The sequence below is a fragment of the Zosterops lateralis genome, assembly GCF_965231275.1.
Source record: "Zosterops lateralis genome assembly, chromosome: 22".
Taxonomy (NCBI): Eukaryota; Metazoa; Chordata; class Aves; order Passeriformes; family Zosteropidae; genus Zosterops; species Zosterops lateralis.
In genome coordinates this window covers 4,462,807-4,478,879 of record NC_139782.1, presented here as the reverse complement: position 1 = coordinate 4,478,879, position 16,073 = coordinate 4,462,807, and the positions used below count along the sequence as shown (strand labels likewise).

General features: G+C 51.4%; 3 protein-coding genes across 4 annotated transcripts; 1 reads left to right on the top strand and 2 right to left on the bottom strand.

The window, feature by feature from the left end:
• Positions 1–1,135: 1,135 nt before the first annotated feature.
• On the bottom strand, positions 1,136–8,226 carry LOC310918010 (myo-inositol 2-dehydrogenase-like). Of its 2 annotated transcripts, XR_014591540.1 has the most exons (10): positions 7,907–8,226; positions 6,699–7,226; positions 5,761–5,831; positions 5,232–5,340; positions 4,967–5,097; positions 4,491–4,598; positions 3,463–3,581; positions 2,528–2,684; positions 1,877–2,088; positions 1,136–1,739 (listed from the first exon to the last, which is right to left on the bottom strand). XR_014591540.1 is itself a non-coding variant. In XM_083876689.1 (9 exons), exons 1-9 carry the CDS (start codon positions 8,149–8,151, stop codon positions 1,940–1,942), a joined length of 1,617 nt encoding a protein of 538 aa, XP_083732815.1. In that variant the 5' UTR covers positions 8,152–8,226; the 3' UTR covers positions 1,136–1,939. The 2 variants fall into 2 exon arrangements, 1 of the variants encoding a protein (XP_083732815.1); XM_083876689.1 differs by having other exon boundaries at positions 1,136–2,088.
• CCDC27 (coiled-coil domain containing 27) lies at positions 8,192–10,956 on the top strand. Its single transcript, XM_083876690.1, has 6 exons — positions 8,192–8,375; positions 9,210–9,340; positions 9,481–9,558; positions 9,824–10,036; positions 10,505–10,609; positions 10,726–10,956. Exons 1-6 carry the CDS (start codon positions 8,273–8,275, stop codon positions 10,855–10,857), a joined length of 762 nt encoding a protein of 253 aa, XP_083732816.1. The 5' UTR covers positions 8,192–8,272; the 3' UTR covers positions 10,858–10,956.
• Positions 10,957–10,967: 11 nt separating this feature from the next.
• LRRC47 (leucine rich repeat containing 47) lies at positions 10,968–16,061 on the bottom strand (the record flags this gene model as incomplete). The annotated part of the gene is made up of 7 exons (XM_083876688.1): positions 10,968–12,498; positions 12,673–12,762; positions 13,149–13,251; positions 13,564–13,679; positions 13,991–14,107; positions 14,837–15,283; positions 15,423–16,061. 7 exons carry the CDS (start codon positions 16,059–16,061, stop codon positions 12,286–12,288), a joined length of 1,725 nt encoding a protein of 574 aa, XP_083732814.1. The 3' UTR covers positions 10,968–12,285.
• Positions 16,062–16,073: the final 12 nt, after the last annotated feature.

Sequence of the window (16,073 nt, the reverse complement as noted above, 5' to 3'; positions counted from 1 at the left end):
CCCAAAGCCCTGGACCCTCTAAGCAAGAGCAGAAGAAGAGCCCAAGTCCCACCAGGGCTCACCTGAGATGTGACTCCTCCTCCAGGCAGGCAGTGGCTGTTCCCTCTCCAAGGGGGACAGGAGTGTGACCACTGGATGTGCTGCACCCACAGCCCTGGACCCAGGACCCTCTTGCAAGGCCCTGTCTGGGTGTCCCACAGCAGCTCCAAGCCTTCAGCACACAGAGGTGGCCTCCTGTCCCTCTTCTCCCTCAGGTACTGGTGAGCTGCAGGTGCAGCCTCCATCCCTGAGGCCATCCCACCCCTCACACCACAGGGATTGGGAACCTTTGGGATTGGGAACTCCCCTGGTGTGGCTGACAGTGAATCTGTGTCCCCAGGAAACGGCTCAGTAAAGCACTTTAGTGCTTTAAAGCTTTTTCAACAATGACTCACATTTCCAGCCTTCCAGGGGCTGTTCACAGCAGTATTAATGGATCACTCCGTGGTAGGAATTGTATTTTTTGTAATGTTATCTTTGGAAAAATGTGTTATTTTTATAGCTGTGGTTTCTCTTTTGTTTTGTTTTGAGTTTGTTTTGTTTTGTTTTTTGGGTTTGTTTTTGGTTTTGTTTTTTGGGTTTTGTTTTGGTAACACAATAAAAAGCACATGTGGGAATTGCTGCATCTGGAAATTAAAACTGGACAGAAAGTGCCCTCCTAACCCAGAGTAAACCTTCACCTGTAGGACCTCAAAGGGCCTGAAGCTACTGAAATGTAAAAGAAACCCACTATTGAGTACTAAACTGCTACAGCGAGTACAGAGAGGCAAAATTCCAGATACATAAAACTTTTTTTTTCCTCAATAAATGGCTAAAAAATAGTGAATGAAATGAATGAAATGAGAACAAGTATTAAGACACAGTTTTTCTGAGCTTGAAAAATTACACTGTTAAAAACAATTTCCCAAAGAGAACACAAATGTCACTACTATTTCTAGTTTTATATATATATTCCATAGGTAGGAGTTGGAAATTGATTGAACTAAAGGTTCTTGCAAGAAGTTTATAAACTAATGCCTTGAAATGGAAGAAGTCAAGAATGTTGTTGTAATTTAATAAAAATACAAAAAAAAACAGGTTTCAAAAGATCTTGAAAAGTGGAATATGGCAGCCAGAGCCACACACCTGCAGAGAGCTCCAGACATGACAAAGGTGCAAAGTTCCTGGCAGAGACTCTGACTGGCCTGTGGCTCTGCCTTCTGCTGGGGTCTGTGTCCCAAACAGAACCATGGAATCCCAGACTGGTTTATTTTTTATTTGGAAGGAACCTTAAAGCTCATCCCATCCCACCCCCTGCCATGGGCAGGGACACCTTCCACTATCCCAGGCTGCTCCAAGCCCTGTCCAACCTGCCCTTGGACACTTCCAGGGATGGGGCAGCCACAGCTCCTCTGGGAAATCCATTCCAGCCCCTCACCACCCTCAGATTTCTTCCATAGATCCAATCTAAACATACTCACAGACCAGATGCTCCTGTGGTTTTTCGAGCATTACATCACCTCACTTGTGGCACTGCTGGGAAAGCACCTGCTTGTGACTTTCTCCTCCAGGCAGGCAGAGGCTGTTCCCTCTCCAAGGGGAGACTTCTCCCTCATCTCAGCCATTGGTCCTACACCATCCTACCTGGCCCAAGGAGCATCATCCTTCTTCCAGGAAAAAGAGCTCCATGGTCAGCAGCACTCTCCAGAAGGAAAAACCACCTGGATGAAACCACACAGAATTTCTTGCAGGCTCTGGTTGACATGGTAGGAACCCTTGCACTGTCCCAGCATCGAGTGCTCCTGGTTCAGAAGTGCCTCTGTCTGCTGGGCATTCCCAGTGGGAACATCAAAACCACTATCCAGGCTTCTGCTGAGGCCACTGGGTGTGAAATCCTTCCTGTGTCCCAGCTGAATGGTTGTCACACGAGCTCAGCCTTGACTCCAGCCAGATCTGTGGCACTGCTGTGCAAGTCCACAGCAGATCTGTTCCTCCAGGACTGCTCAGCTGCTGCAGCCACCTGGAGTGTCCAGAGGAACTGCTCCTTGGTGACCACGGGGGGCTCCTGGCCTGTGGGACAGGAACAAAGCACTGCATGGAACCCGTGGTCCCCTGTGAGCACAGATCCCGCCACAGCAGCTCCTGCTGCTGGGGCCGCAGGATTTAAAATATTTCAGCCTCCTCCTCCCGCCCTGTCAATGCAGCCACAACAACTGAAATACTGTTGAACAGAAATAGCTTGGACTAGATGACTTTCAAAGCCTCTTCCTACCCAGCCCACTCCATGATTCTGTGATTTTTATCCCTTCTGGGCAGCCAGGACTCTGGCTGAGGATCTCTTGGCTGTCACAAGCAGCTGCTTTCTTCACAAAGGACAGTAAGATCCAAGGCAATTTCCCCTCCCAACTCTCATTTCTTCCCCCACCCAATCTCCATGACCTGACACAGTGCATCCCCTGACAAAGCCAAACCAAAGCAACACCAGTCATCAATTTCAGCCTTGTCCCACCTTTCAGGGCTCTCAGGAAGTGCCGGAAGAGTTCCCTGTAGGCGTCTCTGTATCGTTCAGCCTGGGTTTGGGGACAGATGGACACAGAAGTCCCGTGCTCTGTGATGCCCAGGGGGTTCTGGTTGTCCACCCTTAATGTCCCCTGAGATCCGTGAACCTGAGGGAAGGAGCAAAACAGGGAAGAAAGAACATTTTGAAGTTATCACACTTTCACTCACCTGGCCAGGTTAGAGAAGCCCTGGTTTATAAAATCAAACCCAAAGTAGGTTCTGAAATGGGAAGTCACACCTGTCCCAGCCTTGCTATGGCTCAAACACAACAGAAACACCATGGATGTGCTGTAGTTCAGTGGCTTCCACTTGTGTGATACCTCACCTGAGCAAAGCCCCTTTTCTAAGTGTTTAACAAAAATTCCTCCCCAGGACCAGCCCCCATAGCTGTAATCATTCATGACTGTAGGAATTTACACTTTTCTTCCCCTTTCATATGCTGGACTCCTGCTACATAGCTGAGACCACCCTGCAGGAAAGGACAAAGGAAATCTGTCCTACAATTTCAGCCCCAGGAGAGCTGACACCAGGTGCTTCTCTGGTATGATTCATGCAGCTCATAACACCACATAATGCATGGAACAGGGAGAAAACTTGGGAGTGAAAAGAGAAAATGGACTGTAGATTAAAAAAGGACTAGAAGTCACTGCTGCTGAGGCAACAGCCCAACAAACACATGTGGCACGCAGAGCTCTGCTCCGGGTGACCAAGTGGGGATTGGTCACAGGTTGGACTTTATGATCCTGGAGGTCTATTCCAACCTCAGTGATTCTGTGATTCTGCCACTGAGGGTTTTTGGGAAGTGTGTTGCAGGCACACTCAGAGAGGAAAACTTGTGCTAGGCTGTGGAGTCAAAACAGACTTGACTGAGCAGCAGGAGCCCACCTCCAGCCTCTGGTCACAGCTCCTGGTGCAGTGCTGGCTGATGTCCAGAGTGACAATGGCTCCGCTGGGGAACTTCATGCTGATGGCAACCGTGTCCACATCCTTCAGGCAGCCCATGTCTGGGGACAAAACAGGCCTGGCTCACTCCAGGAACAGCAAACCAGCACATTCTACAGCTACAAACTGCTCTTCTTCCTTCAGGAGGTGACACTGGCTTTGTGACACCTTCCCACAGGACGCTCTGGTAACAGCACTCCAGCTGCTTCACCAGCATTCCTGATGAAGAACAGGCAGTTCTGCAGCAACACACAGGCCCAGACCCAACTCTTCCTTCCCAGCCTGCAGCTCTCCCTAATGAGGGCACCCACCTCTGCTTCCAGGATTAGGCAACTTCCAGCATGTTGCTGGAGCAGGGCAGAGGGTACAGAACCCTCCTGGAGGGCTCTTGTTTGCTGCATTTCAATGCTGTGCCACGGAGGAGAGCGTTGCATCCTGCCCCTCCTCACCCCAGCCAGCTAAGCTTGGCAGCTGCTGCAATTACCTTAATTAAAACTCTGCATTTCCATTTCAAAAATGGCAGCTTCCACCTTTTATGGTTTGTTTAAATGAGTGTGGTAACCCAGAATGTGCATGTCAGCCCAACATGACCCAGAGCAAATGCACAGCTTTGTGCTGGGATCCAAAGAGAAGGGCCAGAGAAAGCAGAGAATGAACATTTCATTGACATTCTTGTGAGCTCAAACCTTTACTCACTATTTTATGCACTCTGGTTCCAAACCTGGTGTCCTGCAGAGTAATGTTCAATAACTCCACTGCAACTGCTTCACATCAGCAGGAGATTCACCAGATTCAGAAATCTTCACCAAATACCCCCGAGGAACCTGCCTTTTGTTTCACCAGCCTATTTATTTAACTGCTCCATGATGGAACAATTGTCATGGCTATCATGCTCTCGTTCCTTCTTTCTTCCCAGTTTCAACACTGAAGTCCAGAGGTACCCAATAAATCATCAAAAGACTCATTCTTACCTGCACAGAAAGCATTGCCCAGGGAAAATACTGTATCTGGCACACTTTCTCCCAACAACAAACTGATAATATCTATGTCATGCACGGCAGCGTTGTAAAAAATTCCACCTGGAAGAACCGAAACTGGGTGTTAAGGTCTCCATACTGAAATCCACAGCCAATATGCATTTCTGAACTGCACAGAGATGGTATAAAAAGTCCCCACAGTGAAGAAACTAATACTAAAAGGACAAAAAAATGGGAAAGAAAACACCCCTCTCCATGGATCTTAAGGCTATACAAACTCAGGGGAATTCCCACAGAACACAGAGACATTTCCAGGCCAAGCAGGACAGGTTTTGATAAACCTGGTCTGGTTAAGGTGTCTCTGCCCTTGGCAGGGGGTGGAACAGATGAGCTTAAAGGTCCTTTCCCACCCAAACCATTCCATGACTCTGAGCCAAGCCCAGACTCTTCAGCAGGAAGCTGCTGGGTACCTGAGGCTTTCAGCAGGCTCAGAGAGGCTGCTGGATAGAGGCTGCTGATGGTGGATATCCGGTGCATCCTGCCCAGGGCCTGGCTGTCCCGAACCTTCTTGTACAAGAACTGCAGGGCTGGGTCAAAGCGCCTTCCAAGGGAAACAAGGAATGAGGTGAAACCAAGCTGATTTGAGGGCAAAGTCAAGGAAGCCTTAACCATCAGTGCTGCTCCCAGACATGTGATTTTATCAAGAATAAATCACAGGAAAACCACTGGTCTTACTTGTAGAACCCACACACGAGTGGCCTCCCACATCTGTCAGCCTCATCAAAACAGGCTTCTGCTGTCTGTCTGTCCAGGCTGGGCAGCCCCTCGCAGAACACACCTTTACCTGTGCAAAACAGGACACACACAGGGCTCAGGGGAGACACAGCTGAACAAAACACCTTGATCTTGCAGTAACATACACAGCTCATTACATTTCTGGTTTTAATGGCATTTTCCCCCTTCTGCCTGCTTGCTGTGGTTTCAGCTGTCCCAGACCCCAGGAGTGGGACTGTTTCGGAGACAGCTTTTCTTTGAGTCCTGGTGGGATTTTAGGATGAGACACTGCCCAGTCACACACATTGGGACCAGCACAGCACAAACCCCACTGGTGTCCAGCCATTAACATCAGCAATGAACTCAGTCACTTTAATTACACAATTCGAGAGCCTGCACAGCTCCAGGGCTGCTGCTGGAACACAAACACACTCACAAGTGCACATCAACGAGCACAGGGAAAAGCTGAATGTGCAGCTGCTCCTCTTACCTGCTCGTAAGGCATCTTTTACCATCTCAGGGGCTTTGTCAGGTGGAGAACAAATAATAGCTCCAGAGACTCTGCAGGAATCAAGAGAGATCTTCAGTGAGAACAAGACTTTCACTAGATCAAACAATGCTCAAAAGCTCTATTTGGTTACAGTTAAAAAAGCCTAAAACTCCATTGCTCTGGAAGAGCCAGCTGGGTTATAGAAGGAACTCAGTGCCTGCTTCAAGGACGAAATATAGAGTGACACACATAGGTTAAAATCACAAGTGGCACAAAGGAATTGCACTGCTTTTCCTGTATCTTCAAGGAGAAGGTATTTTAAAAGTTTCCTTTTAAAAGGATTTAAATCCTGCCAGTTAACACACACACAGAAATCCAGAGTATTTATGTGGCAGAACTGCTAATCAATGAGTCTTTGCTTCCTGTGATTCTTTACTTTCTAGTATCAAATCAGCCTTTCCTAAAAGCTCTGCCTTTTGCTCCTGCAATATCTACCCGACAGTAACAGCACCTTAGTGATGTTACAGTTGTTCAGTTCAACTGTAAAGCAAAACACCTCAATCCTCCCTATTTACACCAACCCTCGCTTATCTCAGAGCTCCAAGAGCCACCAAACTCAGCCTGAGACAAGGAAACTGGCAGGCAGCACTTAATATTGTTCCGTGGGAATGGAGAAAAATGTATTTTTTATATTTCTTAACAAAACTGCCTGTAACTAAACACTTCCAAGTTTCCATTAATCTGGGTATTTATGCCCAGTTAAGCTTCTCCGAGACTCCTGAAGGAGGGTAGGTGACAAAAGGGGCCCTCCCTCCCACAGGGATGGCCAGAGGTGCAGTCTGGGGCTGCTGCAGAGCTTTCCAGAGTGGAAAGCAAGGCTTGTATGGAAACCCCTGCCCTGAGCAGGGCCACATAAGGGAGTTTGTGACCATCAGTACCGTGGATCTCCGAGGGCGATGGCAGCATCCTGCTGCTGCAGCACCCTGGCCCCAGCCAGGACCTCCACACCAAAGGCACATTCCACCTCCTCGGGCCGATCCTCCACCACGTAGAGCAGGCAGCAGCTTGTTTCCTCCCCCAGGCTTTGCAACAAGGCTTTGCTCACGAGCCCTACGCCAAAAAGCACGAGGCCAATGCCGCTGCCACCGTGACATGAGAGGGGTGTCGGGCTGGAGGCATCAGGTGTGGGCACACTTTGGCCAAGAGGTGCAATCCCAGTGTGGAAGGTGGCCAGTGGTGAGGGGTGGCTGGCAGAGGTGGAGGGTGTTGGATCATCTCTGTGTGCAGCAGGGATGGGGTGATGGGGAACCAGCAGCTTGTGGTAGGAGGGCGGGGAGGGGACCATGCTGTAACCAGTGTTGGATCCAGTGGTGATGAAGAAGGAGGGATGGGAGAGCAGGGAGGGCACGTTGAGTGGCAGGGGCAGGCTCAGGCTCAGGCTCAGGCTGGAGTCGGGACCTGCAGAGCTGAGGAGACAAGAGATCAAAGGATCAGAGAATATCCTGAGCTGGAAGGGACCCACAAGGATCATTGAATCCAACTCTTGAGAAGAACACCCCGCACAGGAACACCCTAAGAATGCCACCATATGCCTTGAGCATGTTGCCCAAATGCTGTTTGAGAGGAGTCAGCTGAGACAGATAATTAAAGAATCATTAAGGTTGGACAAGACCTCCAATATCATCAGAGCAAACCTTTAACCAACACCACCTTGTCAACTAAACCACAGCACTGAGTGCCACCACCCACAGCTCCTTCAGCCACTCCTCACAGGACTGACTCCCCAGACCCTTCCCCAGCTCCATGCCCTTCTCTGGACACCCTCCAGCCCCTCAACGCCTCTTCTGTAGTGAGGGACAGAACTGGACACGGCACCCGAGGGGCCTCAGCAGTGCCAGCACAGGGGAACGGGCACTGCCCTGGCCCGGCTGGGGACACTGTTCTGGGGCCGGGTGAGGCTGAGATGGGGCGGGTAAGGCAGGAACCGGCTGAACCCGAGCAGGAGTCGTTCGGATAGACTGAGAGGAGGTGGATGAGGCAAGGAAAGGCCGGCTGAGGCCGAGCAGGGGTCGGTCGGGTGAGGCTGAGATGGGGCGGGCGAGGCAGGGAAGGGCCGGCTGAGCCCGCCCAGCGGTCTGTCCCTCACCGGAGCCCCGAGGAGCGCAGGCCGAGCTGCCGGAGCAGGCGGCGGTTGCGGCAGTGGCGGCCCGAGCTGAGGTGCTCCAGGATGCGGTCGCGGCGCACCCTGAGGGGCAGCTGGCACGGGGTGCAGAACAGCGTCTCCACGGCAACGGCCGGGCCCGGCGAGCTCGGGCCCGCCGGCTCCCGCCGCACCGACAGCTCCGAGAACTCGGCCGCGTAGTCGTGCAGCGTCTTCCTCCTCCGCCCCATGGCCCGGCCCCGCTGACTCGGAAGCGGAAGGCCCGCCCGCCTCACGCCGTTGCCCGGCAGCGGCCCCGCTCCGAGCCCCTCAGCGCCGGGAGAAGCCCCGGCCCGGCCCCAGCCCCCTGAGATGGAGTACGGAGGCGGCTTTCAAGCACCACCGCTCCCCGAAATCGTGGGCCAGCTCCGGCAAGAGCTGCGGAAAGCCAAGGATGAGCACAACATGGCCATAGGTACCGCGGGAGGTGCCCAGAGAACACCTTCACCTGCCTAGGGCTCGTTCAATTCGGCTCCTTTGACTTTGGAAACGTTACAGGGTGTTGCTCGCAGGCTGAAAAGCCACTTGTTTTGAAAACAAGTTTCTTTCTCCCCTTGGAAGTGAAGAACGTGAGAAAACCCAGCAGAGAAAGCCCTGAGCAGAGTGGCAAAGTGGGGCTCGAGGTGCCCACTCTGTGTGTCCTCAGAGCAGAGCCCACCTCACACAAAGTCGGGTTGTTTAATACACATGGAATCACAGAAAGGTTTGGGTTCGAGGGACCTTAAAAATCACCCAGTCCCACCCCCTGCCATGGGCAGGGACATCTTCCACTATCCCAGGTTGCTCCAAGCCCCATCCAGCCTGACCTTGGACACTTCCAGGGATCCAGGGGCAGCCACAGCTTCTTTGGGAAACCTGTGCCAGGGCTTCACCACCCTCAAAGGGAAGAATTTTTCTTAATATCCCCTCTAACCCTGCTCTCTATCAGTGTGAAGCCATTCCCCTTTATCCTGTCACTCCAAGCCCTTCTAGCAGCCTCTCTGTTTTTCTTTGTTGGCTCCTTGTGGTATTGGAATGCTGCAATTAGGTCACCCTGAAGTGAAACCACCTTTTCCTCTCCAGGCTACAAAACCACATCCCAGCAAAGTACCACAAACCACATTATCACCCAGAATCTCTGTGGATGCAGCATTAATGTGACCCAAGTTTGTTCCCACAGTGACTTTGCTTATGCTCACCTGAAAAACAGCAGACACAGAGCATTCAGCAGGGATTTGCTTTGCTAACTGAGTGCTCTCCCATTTTACAGGTACCATCTCTTCCCTGCAAAGACAGATGGAGATCCAAGAATCTGAGCTTCGGAAAATCAGATCTGAAAAGGAATTGCTCCAAAAGCATCTCAGAGAGCGAGAAGTCCAGCTCCAAGCTGTGTCTGACAAGGTACACCCCGAGAGCGTGGTGGCCATGGTTAGCAGGAGACATGGCAGCTGGGAATTTGGGATTTTGGGATGTCCCTCTCTCATAGGAAAGAGGGGGCACCTGTAACTGCAAAACTGAAGTGTAAAATATTCTCCTTCTAGTTTTGCACCTTGACAGAAGAACAGAGGCAGGAAGAAATTGTGGTGATGATGGAGGAGGAGAACCGCAACCTTCATCAGGTGAATTTGTGCAAAGCCTTTACAGAAAAGTCTGGCACTTGCTGCTTCACTGGGCTGGTTTTAGGGCTGGTGGAGTTTGGCATATAAAAACCCTGCTCAATCCAAATAATTTTAGAGAAAACACCAAATAACAGCTATCAGTACTGGTGAGATTGTTAGTCGACAGATTCTGCCTGGGAAATATTTGACTAAATAGTGGGAAAATGAGGACAAACTTGCTCACATTCTTCTCCCCAGTGACACCTGGATTTCTGTATTTGTTCAGGTTGTTACAGAACAGGAATCCCAGCTGGCTGAGCAGGGCAAGCTCATCAGTGAGTTACAGGGGATAATCAATCAGCTGCGGGCCGAGGTTGTGAACACCCGCCTCCAGTTCTTGGAGCAGAAACAGGTCCAGAAGGAGATCCAGAGCCAGGTAGAGGCACTGCAGCACAAGGAATTACAAACCAGAGTGGCACTGGAGCAAATCACCTGCAAGGTAAGCATGGCCTCTTCCACCTGAGAGCCCTGTCTCCTTCTTGGGACACACTTGGGAATCTCAGTCTATTTGCTCCCAAGCTGTGGAGCAGGCAGCTCTTGTGCCACCTAAAAAGAAAACAGACTTCAAATACCAGAAACCCTTGAGAAATGTGAATTCAAGTGAGTTACGTCACCAGATTTCTAACAACCTTCCAGACCCAAGGTAACAAGAACCACCTTAAAGTCATCTACAGGCAGACTTGCTTGGTGCTGGGGGGAGAGCCTTGGCCCACCTAGACCCACAGAATTACCACAGCATTTTCAGTGATGCCTGATTTTCATATAAACACTTTCCACATCATCATTCACCAGTCCTTTGCCCAAGGACTGACTGACAGGACAGTCTCTGTAAATCCATGCAAATGCCAAGGAATTGCACATAAAGACCGAACACACAGTTCACACTGCTCTCCTCTTCTATCCAAAGTTTGAAAGATATCGAAACAAAATAATCCAGGCTACGTTCAACGTGGAGGGCAGCCAGGACCCCATGGGGGAGCTCACTGACAACGAGGTGCTGGAGGCAATGCAGGTACGTGGCTCTTCCAAACAGCTTCCAGCAGCCAGGAAGGGACTGCTGAGGTAAGGGAACACTTTGCAGCGCTGCTCTCAGCCTTCCCACCTCTTTACATCATTGCTGATTTTCAGAAAATCATTAATGAGCGGGCGGAGTTCCAGCAGATGTTGAGGAGCAAGGGCAGCAAGATGTCCCTGCACGGCGGCGAACATCGCATGTCACCCGCCGCGAGGAGGAAGGCCTCCAGGATGGAAAGGCTCTGAGCCAGAACCCACCACCAGCCTCAGGCTCTGGGTTCTGGCTCAGAGCTGGTGCCTTACAACAAATTAAACTCAGTAAAACGACACCGAGTTCTGTGGGAGTATCTGATTCAATTGTTTCAGCCAACTCAGAGCGCAAGTCACTGTAAGTGCTTGGTCTGTAGTTACACTTGACTTCCCAGAGAAGCCTGAAGCACAAGGATGGCTTGGCTACAAGCAGCTGGGGAGTGTATAATTCCCATTTTTGCTTTGGGAAGTTTCTAAGTGACATGACCATGACTCAACATCCACCAATGCCCAAATGAGGGACCAGGGCTTCAAAAGCCATTTTATTTTTCCTTTCCATGTGCAAATCCCAACATGGGGATGTATTTGACACAGCAGCAGTTCAGTTAGAGCTCTGAGATATCATTTTTACAAGAAGAGAGTCAATCTGGGGGTCACCCTGGCCTAGGGAGAGCTGTGAGTTCACACCAGTGCTCACCCACACATAGAGGTCACCCACAGACTGCCAAAGGAGAACTGCTCCAACTGTCTGTGTTTTAGAAGGTAAAAACACATGGGTGGGGCAGAAAGCTCCAGGAGGGTCACTCTGGGCATCAGTGCCTGTATTCTGGGGGGACAGGGAATTCAGGAGTGTCAGTTGGAGGCAGCTCTGAATGGATCTGAACCTCCTCACCAAGAAAAAAGCCAGTGCTCAATCACAGTAACTCTGGGCACACACAAGGTCACTACAATTGCCACAGGGATGGAGGATGGCCCTGAAATACACTGGGACACACAAATCCTGCAGTTGACTCAATAAATCCCTTAAAAATGGAAGCTGTGCTCATGCCTGAACACAGAAACCGTCACTTTAAAATGCATTCCTCAAGTTCTGACAGCAATTAAATGCTTCTGACAGCAACTAAATGTTCACAGTTACTCCAGATAAAATTCTGCAGAACGAGATGTCGGCAAAGTGCTTTGGCATTCTGACTCCAGGTTGTACCCAGCAGAGGACCTCAGTTCCACACTGTCAATTACTGCATTTCTCTGCTGCCGAAATAATGATCCAGATGAAACACCAGGAGGAAAAAGTGATCTTGCAGAAAAATGTGACTGTGCTTGTTTTGAACATTGTAATGATTTTCTCTACAGCGTTCTGACATCCAACGCCTTCTCTGCCTTCAGTCCACGTTTGAAGATGCTGCTCCTTCTGCCCAGGCCTAACACTGATGATCTCTCTTATGGATAAAAGATCCCAATTCTCCTTGCTGTAACTCATCAGACTCTGAAGCCATTGCCTTCCCAGCAGGATGCTCTGCATCTTTTCTTAAAAACCCAAACCATGTCAACTGTGCACCAGTTGTGTTGTTGAATATGTAGCAAAAAAAACAAAACAAAAAAAAAATAAAAGGAAATGGAATCCTCTCTCAGCTCAGGCAGCTGCTAACGGATCACAGTCAGCAGAGAGGAAACTGTGGCCAGGTCAGTTTTTGAAGGATAAAGTACTTTCAAGTTCCCATCCGTGTCCACCACTCGCACCTGCTCCAGCACCAAGGGCAGGTTTGTATTCCCAGGTCCACAGTGAGCATCCAATTCTGTATCTGAACCAGAGCCTTCCCTGTTCTCCAAGGCAGATCTGTTCAGCTCTGCAATTTTCTGTTAAAAGCAAAATACAGAGAACATCACCAATTCTGTGGCAGAGAACAAATTAGAGGGAGTAACAATACTACTAAAATACAAATCAGCTTTTGTGTTCTTCTCAATGCAGGTGAATAATATTTGGTAGAAGCCCCCCACAAGAACAGAAGGATATTTTCCTGAACTCCTTACCAGGATAAGGGTGTCCATCACATCTTTGCAGATCTGTAAACTGGTATCACTCGTCACTTCCAGAAACAGGTCCCGGGTCTCTTTTCTAATCTGTAAGAGTTTCAGAGATTAAGTAAGTCGGGAGTCAGAGCAGCTTACCCACAGGCCTCTGGACACATCCCAGTACACAGAGCTGAAGGGTTTTGCACTCACTTTAATCAGGGGCAAAGCTCTGCTGTTCTTTACCAGTCAAAAACCACATTCTTGCCCTTCAACAAGCCTTTGCACAGGCAGGCTGGTGCTTTGGAACAGATTTCCAGAGGTAAAAACTGTAACTCCCAAATCCCTCTCAGTCTGACAGTGAAGCCCATATGCTGCAGGCTGTAAGAATTTATACTTGCACTACAAGCACAAGTTTCACAGTCTTTGAGTTAAACATCTCTCAATAGAAAGAAACACTGCTTAATTATTAATGTATTTTCATGAATGGGAAGTACCTTTGTTTTCTCACTATTGGTTATTGGTGGGAAGGAAATCACAGCACCTTCAGCATCCACCAGGCACGGGTAGTTGTCCTTGCCATCCAGCAGCTGCAGGTACCTGCCACGAGAAACAAAGCAGCAAGAAGTGAGAGACTGAGAGAGCAGCTGGACACAACAGCAGGAAATAGTGACAAAATGAATGAGTGTATGATCTCTGCACGAGCAGTGAACAGCACAGGGCAGGGCCACACGCTGCTTTACAGCCCATCTGCTACTACATCAAGTTTACCTCATCTCTGATTCCCTTAGCTCACAGCATGTGCACCACACACCCTTCAATCCCCTCTGCTTCCCTTCAATCTGCTGTTCTAAACAGATCTGTCACATCCCCATCTAAATGTATGTGAGAAAACCACAACAAAGCACTGACCTGTGCAGCCCAGAGACGTTCTGACGCTTCTTCTGCTTCCTCTGTTCCTCAGCCTCCAGCTGCAGCTGGCGGAGAAGATCCTTTGCCTTGATCTCCTTCCGACCCAGGGGCATGATCTGCACCACACAGCAAAACAAAACGTTTGAATTCAATTTCACTCCAACACCAGGGTTACAACAGTCCCCTGCAAGCAAGTGAATAATTAAATAATATTCCTGCATGTTGTCATGCCTTTCTCAGCATGGAAATAATTTACCTTTCACATGGACTACTCTAACACCCTCTTGAAAAACAGGGTGAGTTGCTAGTACCACACCAGGCACCTGGTACAGCAGGACAGCAAGGAAATCAGTACAACCTCTAAAGTAAAGCTCCTGCAGTTTGTTTTCTAGGCTCTGTGGGGTAAAAAAGAACCCTTAAGCCCTACCTTGAGCTCATCAGGAGGCTGAACATCGTATGTCAGAGGAGCTTTGACCAGCTGCAAGTCGTGGGTGGCAATGGTGGCCACTGTGCGCTTCTCACAGATGTCCTCGTGCAGCTTGGTCTGAAACACAAGGGATGCCACTGATATAGGTCAAAAAGTCACTGTGATTTATCCCTCCTGTGTGCAGATTCTTCTATATTTAATGTTGGCAGCACTACCAGCCAGGTGACTGAAACAAGGCCCTTCCCTTCACCTGCATCTCCACTACAGCCCAAACACAAAGGTAGCAAAGCCTGGCAACAGGTGACATATCTCTCTACAGGAAAACTACTGTTTTAAGTCAGAAAGCAATCCCAAATACTCAAGTCTTGTAACCTGAAAGCAGCTCCCACCTGCCACCTAAGGACAGGTGAGCAGCAGGCTCAGGAACAGAATACCTCATTCAGAAAGCTGGGTGTGTAACATGGTTTTAACACAGACCAGGGAAGCTGGAGCAAATCCAGAGGATCTCTACACACGGACCTGAGGGTTTTTTTGGCTTTTAACAGGTTCCACAGCACTAACAAGCTGCTGTACACTCACAGCACAAATGTGAGTCCATCCATTGCCCTCATGGCAATACCTGAGCTCTGATGGGTCCTTCCCAAAAACCAGTTCTGCTGCTTTTGGACTGACTGGACATGTGCTGCTGGCAGGGACCACTCACCCTGCACCCTCACACCTGCTGGGTGAGGAGCTCACCTTAAGTTTCACAAACTCATCTGCTGGAAGGGGCCTAGAACATTCTATTTCCAACTCTACCAGTAACATTCCCATTCCAAATGAGTACCACGAGGCTGCAGCTGTTACCTGCATGGTCAGGAACCTCTTGAGAGCATTTCCTGGCTTTAAGTTGACTCCTTTCAGCACACAGCACACGATGAAGGCTCGCACATCTTTGACACCTGGGCTCACTTTGACCACCAAAGGCGCTGGGTTCTCAGAGACGTGCAGCACCTTCACCAGCAGCTTGCTCGCCTCTTCCACCTCATCCTGCTCCCCATCCCCACTGTCCTTCTTCTGCTGCTTCTCCCTCTTCTTCTTCCTGACATCCTCTCTGGCACTCTCGACCTTCCCTTTCCCGCGGCCCCCGGCCCGCAGGTACTCCAGAATGGCCTTAGTCTGGCACCCATTGACCATCTTCTCCAGCCGCTTGTCCTTCAGCTGGTTCCCCCTGAAGTTTGCTTCCTTCAGGCGGGGGCAGTCGGCCAGGGCGGCGGGCAGCTCCCGCAGCTGGTTGTTGGCCACGTCCAGGCTCTGGAGGAGGAGACAGAGATGGGACGGTCAGGGGGAAGAGGGGACAGAGATGGGACGGTCAGGGGGGAGAGGAGACAGAGATGGGACGGTCAGGGGTGCGCGATGGGGACCCGGGCGGGGCGGCGGGCTCGGCTCCCACCTTGAGCGCCGGCAGCGCCGCGATGTCCGCGCCCAGCTCGGCCACTTCATTGTCGGCCGCGTCCAGCCGGCTGAGCAGCGGGAAGGGCGCGGGGGTCCCCGCGGGGGGCAGGAGCCCCCCGGGCAGCGCCCGCAGGCGGTTCCCGGAGAGCAGCAGCTCCTGCAGCTGCGGCGCGGCGCGGGCGAGCCCCGGGCCCAGCTCCCGCAGCCGGTTCGCGCTCAGGTTGAGGCTGCGCAGCTGCGGGAAGGCCGGGCCCGCGTCCTCCGCGCCGTCCCCGGCGCCGCCGAGCGCGGCGGGCAGCGCCTCCAGCCCGTTCCCGGACAGGTCGAGCAGGCGGAGCGCGGGCAGGGGCCCGCCCAGCCCCGCGCCCAGCCCGGCCGGGCCCAGCGCGTTGCGGCTCAGCACCAGCGTGTGCAGCGCGGGCAGCGCGGCCGCCACGCCCGGGCCGAGCTCCCGCAGCGCCGCGCAGCCGCTCAGCTCCAGCGACTGCAGCAGCGGCAGCGCCAGCAGCGCCTCCGGCAGCCGCCCGCCGCCCGCCGCCACCCGCTCGGCCACCGCCGAGCCCGCCAGGGACAGCTCCCGCCGCCGCTCCCGCGCCGCCGCCTCCAGCTCCGGCCACGGCCCCGCCGCCGCCGCCATCGCGCCCAGAGC

Bases quoted from the DNA above. Each gene is read 5' to 3' on its own strand.
- CCDC27 (XM_083876690.1), top strand. From the start codon at position 8,273: ATGGAGTACGGAGGCGGCTTTCAAGCACCACCGCTCCCCGAAATCGTG. The intron at 8,376-9,209 runs GTACCGCGGGAG...CCCATTTTACAG, and splicing joins TGAGCACAACATGGCCATAG to GTACCATCTCTTCCCTGCAA. The intron at 9,559-9,823 runs GTGAATTTGTGC...GTATTTGTTCAG, and splicing joins AGAACCGCAACCTTCATCAG to GTTGTTACAGAACAGGAATC.
- LOC310918010 (XM_083876689.1), bottom strand. From the start codon at position 8,151: ATGGGGCGGAGGAGGAAGACGCTGCACGACTACGCGGCCGAGTTCTCG. The intron at 7,227-7,906 runs GTGAGGGACAGA...TTGTCTCCTCAG, and splicing joins CTGCGCTCCTCGGGGCTCCG to CTCTGCAGGTCCCGACTCCA. The intron at 5,098-5,231 runs GTAAGACCAGTG...TTCCCTTGGAAG, and splicing joins CTCGTGTGTGGGTTCTACAA to GCGCTTTGACCCAGCCCTGC.